Below are 9,511 nucleotides of genomic sequence, written 5' to 3'. Positions count from 1 at the left end.
AGAGGAGAGGAGAGGAGAGGAGAGGAGAGGAGAGGAGAGGAGAGGAGAGGAGAGGAGAGGAGGAGGGGTGGAGAGGAGAGGAGAGGAGAGGAGAGGAGAGGAGAGGAGAGGAGAGGAGAGGAGAGGAGAGGAGAGGAGAGGAGAGGAGAGGAGAGGAGGACTACCACCACACCCACATATTTTAGGTAGCTTCCACTTCCTACAGAATAAAGACACCATATGTAACATGTACAGTTAATCAAGAAAGAAAAGAAAAACTACTCAAACAATGACAAAATATCAATTATTAACATTTTGATTAATTAACAATACTACCTTCAGGCCTTTCCAGGTCTCCTGGTACTGGTGGTTCAGGAGTGTCCTGAGTGGGTGGACCCGTGTCCCTCAGTGTGTCCTTATCTGGGATTTTCTGAGCAGACTTCGTGGTCTCATCATCTTCAAGGCTGAATTCATCTTCTGACCAAGAGGAGCAAAAATATCTCAATTTAATTCAAACAAGATCGAAACGCTGGAATTATTGTGAGCACCTCCATCAACATTTTCTTCATGGATGACTTCTGTCCTTAGAAAAGACAGAACAATTGCAGAAACTGAGTAGGAACTCACCCTCTTGAGCTGTGACGTTGTCTGTATTTAGGGTTTCTTTACGTTGTCCATCCACCTGATCGTCCTCTCTGTCTCCCAGTGCTGACAGAGATGGTTCCTCTGCTGCTTCTTTCAAATAAGAGAAATATTCCTAAAAAAAACTTCTAGATTTGACAACAAAACCCGGCTCTTCAATGTAAAATCATTCCAGTAGGATCAACTGCTGGAAATCTCCTCACCCTCTGGGATCTGTTGGTCGTGCTCCAGTGTTCTCTCACTCCTGTCATCACTCTGAGGTGAGCTGCTGCTTTCCTCCTGGCATCTGCTCACATCTGGACACAAGGGTTCTGGAGGCATAATTTCCCCTGAGACTGACAGAAGAACAGACTCCATCTAAAGTTTTATTCTCTTTAGAGAGGTTAAATAAAGATGGAAGACACAACCACGACCAGAGTGCAGCAGCTGTCTCATCTACAATACTCACATTAACTCTACCTTTTTAGATCAAAGTTAGTGGTAAATGTATTTTTTATCAGTCAATTAATCAATCTTTATTTATATAACGTCTTTTACGATCAAAATTGTTTCTAGGCGCTTTACAGAATCCCAGGGCCTAAGGAGAGGAGAGGAGAGGAGAGGAGAGGAGAGGAGAGGAGAGGAGAGGAGAGGAGAGGAGAGGGGGGAGGAGAGGGAGAGGAGAGGAGAGGGAGAGGAGAGGAGAGGAGAGGAGAGGAGAGGAGAGGAGAGGAGAGGGGGGAGGGGAGGGTGGAGAGGAGAGGAGAGGAGAGGAGAGGAGAGGAGAGAGGAGAGGAGAGGAGAGGAGAGGAGAGGGGAGAGGAGAGGAGAGGAGAGGAGAGGAGAGGAGAGGAGAGGAGAGGAGAGGAGAGGAGAGGAGAGGAGAGGAGAGGAGAGGAGAGGAGAGGAGAGGAGAGGAGGACTACCACCACACCCACATATTTTAGGTAGCTTCCACTTCCTACAGAATAAAGACACCATATGTAACATGTACAGTTAATCAAGAAAGAAAAGAAAAACTACTCAAACAATGACAAAATATCAATTATTAACATTTTGATTAATTAACAATACTACCTTCAGGCCTTTCCAGGTCTCCTGGTACTGGTGGTTCAGGAGTGTCCTGAGTGGGTGGACCCGTGTCCCTCAGTGTGTCCTTATCTGGGATTTTCTGAGCAGACTTCGTGGTCTCATCATCTTCAAGGCTGAATTCATCTTCTGACCAAGAGGAGCAAAAATATCTCAATTTAATTCAAACAAGATCGAAACGCTGGAATCATTGTGAGCACCTCCATCAACATTTTCTTCATGGATGACTTCTGTCCTTAGAAAAGACAGAACAATTGCAGAAACTGAGTAGGAACTCACCCTCTTGAGCTGTGACGTTGTCTGTATTTAGGGTTTCTTTACGTTGTCCATCCACCTGATCGTCCTCTCTGTCTCCCAGTGCTGACAGAGATGGTTCCTCTGCTGCTTCTTTCAAATAAGAGAAATATTCCTAAAAAAACTTCTAGATTTGACAACAAAACCCGGCTCTTCAATGTAAAATCATTCCAGTAGGATCAACTGCTGGAAATCTCCTCACCCTCTGGGATCTGTTGGTCGTGCTCCAGTGTTCTCTCACTCCTGTCATCACTCTGAGGTGAGCTGCTGCTTTCCTCCTGGCATCTGCTCACATCTGGACACAAGGGTTCTGGAGGCATAATTTCCCCTGAGACTGACAGAAGAACAGACTCCATCTAAAGTTTTATTCTCTTTAGAGAGGTTAAATAAAGATGGAAGACACAACCACGACCAGAGTGCAGCAGCTGTCTCATCTACAATACTCACATTAACTCTACCTTTTTAGATCAAAGTTAGTGGTAAATGTATTTTTTATCAGTCAATTAATCAATCTTTATTTATATAACGTCTTTTACGATCAAAATTGTTTCTAGGCGCTTTACAGAATCCTAGGGCCTAAGGAGAGGAGAGGAGAGGAGAGGAGAGGAGAGGAGAGGAGAGGAGAGGAGAGGAGAGGAGAGGGGAGGAGAGGAGAGGAGAGGAGAGGGGGGAGGGGAGGAGAGGGGGGAGGGGAGGAGAGGGGGGAGGGGAGGAGAGGGAGAGGAGAGGAGAGGAGAGGAGAGGAGAGGAGAGGAGAGGAGAGGAGAGGAGAGGAGAGGAGAGGAGAGGATCATTATTTGTTTGTATCATTCTCGACAAGTTTGGTCAAAATCAGGGCTGAGGCGATCCACTGACACCGCTGACATTTTATGGAAGTTACCTACTGACCCAGTCATCTGATCACTGCAGCTCAACCATAAAGCTTGATAGGGGAGATGTTTAGGGCATTTAAAATGTTTGTGACAATCAAGCAATCGTAATTTTTTATGGGTTACACTGATAAATACACTCCATGCAAGAGTTAGTAGGATAAGATCACGTCTATCTTACCTTCCAAGTGATCTACATGTTGAGCAACACTCGTCTCTCCTCCCTTAGTCTCATTTGCTGAGCCTCCATTGATCAAAATTAACTGTTGTTCTCCATCATCAGTGTCTAAAAAAGTAAATAATAATTCTTATGTCTGTCATGTGAATGTACAATGTTAAGGTGACTGAATTGATTCCCGCCCTACCGTCTTTGTGATTCGGAGTAATACTCCTTTCTTCCACGTTGCAATCAATATTTTCTAAGGGAAGTTCTGTGTTTGCCAAGTGCGGTTCCTCTTGCCTGAAATCTGATAAGTCAGAACAAATCACATTTAAAGTATTGTTGTTAATGTTGCTAATCGATGGCAATGTTTGTTTGACTACCTGTTATGTGCTGGTTGGTATCTGGAGCTGCCATGTCTTTAAATACTTCAGCCCTTCACTCAGAATAAACCATGTAGTGGTTATGCAGAAAACTGAGAAGAACAATAATAAAGTCTTATTTAAAATACTGAGAAAAAACTGGAGTAAAACTCCTTGTTGATCTGCTCAAACATGGTCCAAACAAAGATGATACTGATTCTGAAGAAATCCTGATTAAAACTCTCTGACATAAAGAACGGGTGGAGTCCGGCAGCGTTTCACAACAGCACATAAGAACAGCCGATCCTCGAACTCCAGTCTGGATTTATTGGGCCACTTATGCTCAAAGGTGTCTTCCTAACTGGGTCACATTTATCTCTAGTGGGTTCCGGTTAAATTTCAAACAGTGGAAGATACTTTGCTCACTGTGTTGATATTATACAAACGTCAACTAGAGAGTCTCTTATTTGTAAAAATGTATTAACGGTAGTAGAAACAATAAAAGGAATGATAACAATTATAATCATAATAACGAATCAAAAGTTCTCACCATGGCGAACATTTGTGTAATAGAAACTCAAGTTTAGACGCTTTTCCACATATAGAGCCACGTCTCTAAAAGACCATACCGGGCCTCAACATGACAGATTGGTCTGCATCGTCGGATAAAAGCAAGAAATTATTATTGGTATCATTGGGCGGGGAAATAAACGAAAACCTGCTTAGATAAATACATAAATAAAAGCTTGCTAAACAGGAATTAGCCTTGATGAGCCAAGCTAGCGTGTTATTCTTAGATAAGCAAGCTCAGAAATAGCGAGACAAGATTTTTCCTTAATTCACTCTTTTCCATTTTCAAGCGTTTATCAGTAAAGGCGAGTTTCTGTGAAACGTACCTTCAGTTATAGCTGGAGGCAACTGACCAGGAAAACTGTACTCTGGTAGTCAGACCTAACGAACTGACAGATCACCGGAAGACGATCTAGTGGCGGAATTTCCGGTTAGAAAGAATTGTACGGTGGCCGAAAGGTGCAAACGCGCTGAGAAAAAAAAAGGCGCTGCAGAAATAAGGAAATTGCGTAGGATGCCTTATTTGTTTATTAAAAAAACCAACCTAAAAACACCCATGCACATTCTCAAAGTAAAAATCAGTCTTGACTATATGATTATATAATTAAATACATTTAATTTAAATTCAGTAAAAATGTTCATCTTTCATTTTTAGCAACGATAATCAATGTTATGCAAATAATTAATTGCATACAATGTTAATTAATTTTATGCAAATAAGAAAATGATTGTCACATCTTTGTTCTTTGTTTGTTTGTTTGTATTATTACTGGTCCGTAACTTTGTACACAGCCAAATATCGCGAAAAGGATCGCATGTGCACATTTTCAGTTTTACGTTTCTCATCATAGATGCAAGGATACCAACACAAGCTTCACGTTTATCCGAAGATTAAATTCTTAGTGAACATTTTAAATCGAACATTTTGTTGTAGTAACAGTCCTAACGGCTACGGTTAATGTTACTTAAGTTTGCCAAACTTTGAAGACAAGTTATATCTCACAGTACTTCCGTTTTTGTCAGGCGAATGTGCAGCGCGTTTCGCCTCTCAGCCACCGTAGTGTTGACAGACCGAAAGGAAAGTTCCCGGAAGTGTCCGATTTTGGTCGCGAGCACAATGGTTCCTGCTAGTGTTTAGTTCTTTATTTTTAGTCTAGCTGGTTAGGTGTGTTAAATGGATTCAAGTGTTTCTGACGGTGCAGGGAAGCGTGCTCTGAGAAGATCAACACGGCAGACATCGGGTAAACGTAAGTAAGTCAGTATTGAAGAAATGCGTAAGTTAGCTTAGCACTAGAAGCTAACGGTAACTGACTAAACGGGCACCATTTGTAAGTAGTCGCTTTGCTTTCTTGCTTTTCTTCATATGAACCGTTTTTGTTAGTAGAATCTCCCCAGACCGAAAAGTTGGGGACGCTCGCTGACAATAATAATCTGTGATTATTACCCAGTAACGACTTACGAAGCAACCCCTAGAGGTCCTCTAAAGAGAACTAGGAGTTCAAGGATATCATCTCTTCCTGCGGTCGCTTATTCCAAGGAGTTGGAGGACGACATCGAGGATGATGGTAAATTATTTTAAATGTGTTGTTATTATTATTATTATTATTATTATTATTATTATATTTGCTTTAGACTGCGTGTTGTAAACATATTTTCTTCATTAACAGAGTCTCTTAGCGAGAAAAGACGCCGGGAGGCTGAAGGAGACATGGCCAGGGTTGGTCATGAGAATGACAGGAATGTTCAGAGATCTGAACCTATGGAGGTTGAAGAAGACCTCGGAAGGGATGCTGTTCAGGATTCCTCACGTCGACAAGGTTAGAATCAGGTTACAGTCGTTGATGTATTTCACTGACAGAACGAAAGGAAAGTTCCCGGAAGTGTCCGATTTTGGTCGCGAGCACGGTGGTTCCTGCTAGTGTTTAGTTCTTTATTTTTAGTTTAGCTGGTTAGGTGTATTAAATGGATTAAAGTGTCTGACAGTGTAGGGAAGCGTGCTCTGAGAAGATTAACACGGCAGACATCGGGTAAACGTAAGTAAGTCAGTATTGAAGAAACGCATAATTTAGCTTAGCGCTAGAAGCTAACGGTAAATGACTGAACGGGCACCATTTGTAAGCAGTCCCTTTGCTTTCTTGCTTTTCTTCATATGAACTGGTTTTGTTAGTAGAATCTCCCCAGACTGTAGAGGTCGGGACGCTCGCTGACAATAATATCTGTTTATTTCTCAGCAATGAGTTACGAGAGGACCCCTAGAGGTCCTGTAACGAGATCTAAAAAGAGTTTAACCAAACGCCCGACCGTGCTGAGAGATTCCAATGACTTGGAAAGAGATGACAGTAAAATCCTTTCAATGTATACCTTTATATATATTTCTTTTATACTGCGTGTTGGAAACACATTTCCTTGTTGAACAGAGTCTCTCAAGAAAAGACGCCTGGAGGCTGAAGAACACATGGCCAGGGATGGTCATGAGAACGATGGATCTGAACTTATGGAGGTTAATGAAGACCTCCAAATGGATGCTGTCCAGGATTCCTCACGTGGACACGGTTAGAATCGGTGCAGTTGAAATCATTGGTGCATTTCCCTGACAGATAAATCAATATAAACTGTTTAGATGGTGCAGCCATACCGCGGCCCCATGAAGACAGGAACTTTTCATCTCATGTAGTGGCCAGTGTACGCTGTCGAATCCCTGTAAATGAAAATGTTAAAGGTAGGGAAGTGCTAAAATTTCACCCTGCATGTTAATGAGTACATCAGATGAGGATTATAAATTTGTCTTAATCTGTCCTGTCTTTTTCTTCAGAAAGCACATTAACTGAAGGACATGTGGCATCCACCAAGCCTCCAGCCCGACTCAAGGCACCACGGCAGAGACCTGATATGTCCGATATAAGGATTACTGCCAATCAAGACTACCAGAGGAAAATGGAGGCCAAAACAATGAGACTTGGTACTGTAAAGGTTTATATAAAACTGTGTTTTTGTATATAAATGTCTTTATATTGTTGCATTAATGAATTCTGTCCTATTTTTAGAAATGCCACCAGCTAATCATTATATTCAGAGTGTGTATCCGGCCCCAGAAAATTACACAACAATCCGGAAACCTGTGAACAACAATCCATTACATAAAGAACATTTCCAGCACCAAGAAAGAGGTATTGAAGGGATTTTTTAGTGCTGAGTGTGACAATCTGAAGCAAAGTGAGACATTTAAAACAATGATTTAATCACAGTTTGTCTTCCAAAAGAAACAAAGGAAGCTGCTGTAATTAAAGACAGCTTGATAACATCCGGCAGAGGTGAGCGGCTTTATTTACACTTTCATTATATCTGCATGTAAACGTTGCTAAGAGCTTTATTAATGACCTTTTTAGGGTGGTGCCACTGGCCTTTGATTTTCACGGTTCTGCTCATCTGTGTCACCATTTTGCTGGCGTTAAAGTTCCTTCCTCGAGACCAGAGTCTCATAAAGGGTGGAGATCATCCGTGCAGGGCTCCTGAACTGGAAACATTTGCAGATCAGCTGAGTCTTCTGCAAACTCAGTTTCCGCATCAGCAGCCTGAACTGTGGAGGAGGAGCAAAATCCACCTGGAGAAACACCTGAAAACCGCCCAGCCCACCGAGCCGGTCAGTCTGATCTTCACCGCTGACCTCGGAGCGGAGCAGACACTGCGCTGCCTGGCTCAAGGGCTGGCCGCCTCCTTCTCCTCTGCCCTCAATGGATCTCTGCTCTACATTGATGGAGCAGATACAGCCGGAATGGACAGTGACCAAGTGAAGCTGGACATCGACAACCAGTTACGAGCAGCTTTTGAAGGAGACAAGCCTGCTGCCGTCATCCATCGCCTCGAAGAGTTCCCTCCTGGCTCCACCCTCATTTTTTACCGCTACTGTGACCATGAGCACGCCGCCTACAAGCGAGTGTTCTTACTGTTCACTGTGCTGTTGCCCCAAGATGTGCTCGGGGATGAGAAGAGTCTGAGAGAAGTGGAGGAGAATGTCCAGGATTACCTCAGAGAGAGGCTGGTGGACTCCAACGACACCGTGAGCTACAATGGGATGGATGGAGACAAATACGGAGGACTGTGGAGCCGCATCTCACATCTGATCCTGCCCGTGGTGTTGGAGAAAGAAGTAGAGCTGAGAGGATGCTAATGAGGAGACGCAGCCTCTGAGGGGAAGTGGGAACTTTGGTCCAGACTGAAGTTAAAATGATTGGAGTTTTTATTGTTAATCTACTCCTCAAAACCAGCACTGATTTGTATTTTTCTTTTTTTTTAAACTTTTGCTACAATGTCCAGATGATCTCGACTGAAAGATGCTTCATTATTCCACTTATTCCTCAACATAAGTCTGCAAAGTTCTCCAATATACCGTAAATATGCAGATATGTGTCTTATTCAGCTGTTGATGAATAATTAGTGTTGATTAAACTGCATATTTTCTATTTTGTTTTTAATTGTATATAGCTTCCTAACTTGGTTTGTTATGTATATTGGATATAAGAATGTTTTCTACACAAACGGGAATAATTAAAGTACACATTTTTATTAATACAACTTCTCACTAAGTGATATAAATTTGTAAAGGTATTTGGCTAATCTTTAGTCAGAAATTTATGGGGAAAAATGGTGCCTTAAAGGGTCACATGACAAAGACAAGAGTACATTTGAATGATACCAAAACATTTCTTTTTGTGAGTCTGTCAAACTGGACGGACGTGTTCATATTTTTGAGGGGAGAAAAGCACAGCTTTTCTTCTGGCCCCCTCAAGCATTTCTTAGTATGTTTCAGCTCATGAATATGTAGCTGTATTCAATAAAGATTATTTTGGTAACACTGTCTTCTGATTTGATGTCATTTAGTATTTGACTAAATTAGGTGTAAATGTTTGAATTACTTAAAATATTTGTCCGCTGTTGATTTTACACAAGTTCATATAGATACTGGCTCACGTGAGAAAACAACCAGAATGAAACTGGTGAAAATAATTAAGTGTTTCTCCGTAGAAGAGAGGTTGTTGTAGAGACTTTGATGCTTTGGTGTTCCGTTGTCGTCGGCGCATTTCCAATTTCATTCTGACACAAGTCACCGTCTGATGTAAATACTGTCGTTTCTGTTTTCTTGTTGCTTATCATTTATTATAAAACCCTTCAAACCTTTGTTTGATAAATAGGGGCAAAAGCATGGGACCTTTAACCCCTCAATGTTTTTTAAGCACTAAACACGGTGACAAAGCTGATGACCTTTGTGACAGTACATGATAAGGATAAGGATAAAAAACTTTATTGATCCTACATCGGGGAAATTACACGTTACAGCGGTAGCCCGTGGTGTACAATACAGAAAAGCACTAAAAGAAAAAAAGAAAAAGACTTATATTATGTACATTGCTATGTACATTGTACAGTATATACAGAAATTAAAAATTATGTACAGAAGGAGTGTCGGACAGTGTGAAGAAAAATGAAGGTGCAAATAAGATGTGCAAATAAGACCTTCCAGAGGTAGGATGATTAGTTAGTGCAAATACTCCAACCCTGGGTTATTGGTG

At 41.8% G+C, this 9,511-nt stretch overlaps 2 protein-coding genes across 49 annotated transcripts in view; one reads left to right on the top strand and one right to left on the bottom strand.

The window, feature by feature from the left end:
- LOC105419140 (torsin-1A-interacting protein 2-like) overlaps window positions 1-4,403 on the bottom strand; it is a 9,295-nt gene extending 4,892 nt beyond the window's left edge. For 15 of the 45 annotated variants that reach the window (XM_029828814.1, XM_029828830.1, XM_029828843.1 and 12 more), the window contains exons 1-10: window positions 4,271-4,396; window positions 3,396-3,487; window positions 3,218-3,319; window positions 3,034-3,138; window positions 2,186-2,317; window positions 1,969-2,076; window positions 1,678-1,818; window positions 825-956; window positions 607-714; window positions 316-456 (exon numbers count right to left, since the gene is read on the bottom strand). In XM_029828814.1, coding sequence (XP_029684674.1) covers window positions 316-456; window positions 607-714; window positions 825-956; window positions 1,678-1,818; window positions 1,969-2,076; window positions 2,186-2,317; window positions 3,034-3,138; window positions 3,218-3,319; window positions 3,396-3,429 — 1,003 coding nt within the window. In that variant the 5' untranslated portion in view covers window positions 3,430-3,487; window positions 4,271-4,396. Of the gene's footprint in view, window positions 1-315; window positions 457-606; window positions 715-824; window positions 957-1,677; window positions 1,819-1,968; window positions 2,077-2,185; window positions 2,318-3,033; window positions 3,139-3,217; window positions 3,320-3,395; window positions 3,488-4,270 lie in introns of all 45 variants that reach the window. The other 30 variants (XM_029828819.1, XM_029828837.1, XM_029828818.1 and 27 more) reach the window with 20 other exon arrangements.
- Window positions 4,404-4,991: 588 nt separating this feature from the next.
- LOC101078265 (torsin-1A-interacting protein 2-like) lies at window positions 4,992-8,798 on the top strand. Of its 4 annotated transcripts, none has more exons than XM_029828857.1 (10): window positions 4,992-5,191; window positions 5,393-5,509; window positions 5,612-5,761; window positions 6,176-6,283; window positions 6,362-6,496; window positions 6,565-6,663; window positions 6,757-6,903; window positions 6,989-7,111; window positions 7,190-7,255; window positions 7,331-8,798. In XM_029828857.1, the coding sequence occupies exons 1-10, from the start codon at window positions 5,119-5,121 to the stop codon at window positions 8,110-8,112; spliced, it is 1,800 nt and encodes a 599-aa protein (XP_029684717.1). In that variant the 5' UTR covers window positions 4,992-5,118; the 3' UTR covers window positions 8,113-8,798. The 4 variants fall into 4 exon arrangements, with proteins under 4 accessions (XP_029684717.1, XP_029684719.1, XP_029684718.1 ...); XM_029828858.1 differs by having other exon boundaries at window positions 4,993-5,191; window positions 7,205-7,255; XM_029828859.1 differs by lacking the exon at window positions 6,176-6,283.
- Window positions 8,799-9,511: the final 713 nt, after the last annotated feature.

Source organism: Takifugu rubripes, chromosome 20, assembly GCF_901000725.2.
Source record: "Takifugu rubripes chromosome 20, fTakRub1.2, whole genome shotgun sequence".
Taxonomy (NCBI): domain Eukaryota; kingdom Metazoa; phylum Chordata; class Actinopteri; order Tetraodontiformes; family Tetraodontidae; genus Takifugu; species Takifugu rubripes.
This window is presented reverse-complemented; position numbering and strand designations above follow the sequence as displayed.

What these genes read in the sequence shown, in the direction of transcription:
- LOC101078265 (XM_029828857.1), top strand. Translation starts at nt 5,119, where the DNA reads ATGGATTCAAGTGTTTCTGACGGTGCAGGGAAGCGTGCTCTGAGAAGA. An exon ending in TGACTTGGAAAGAGATGACA is followed by an intron (nt 6,284 to 6,361) that starts GTAAAATCCTTT and finishes CTTGTTGAACAG; the next exon opens with AGTCTCTCAAGAAAAGACGC. An exon ending in GGCCAAAACAATGAGACTTG is followed by an intron (nt 6,904 to 6,988) that starts GTACTGTAAAGG and finishes TCCTATTTTTAG; the next exon opens with AAATGCCACCAGCTAATCAT.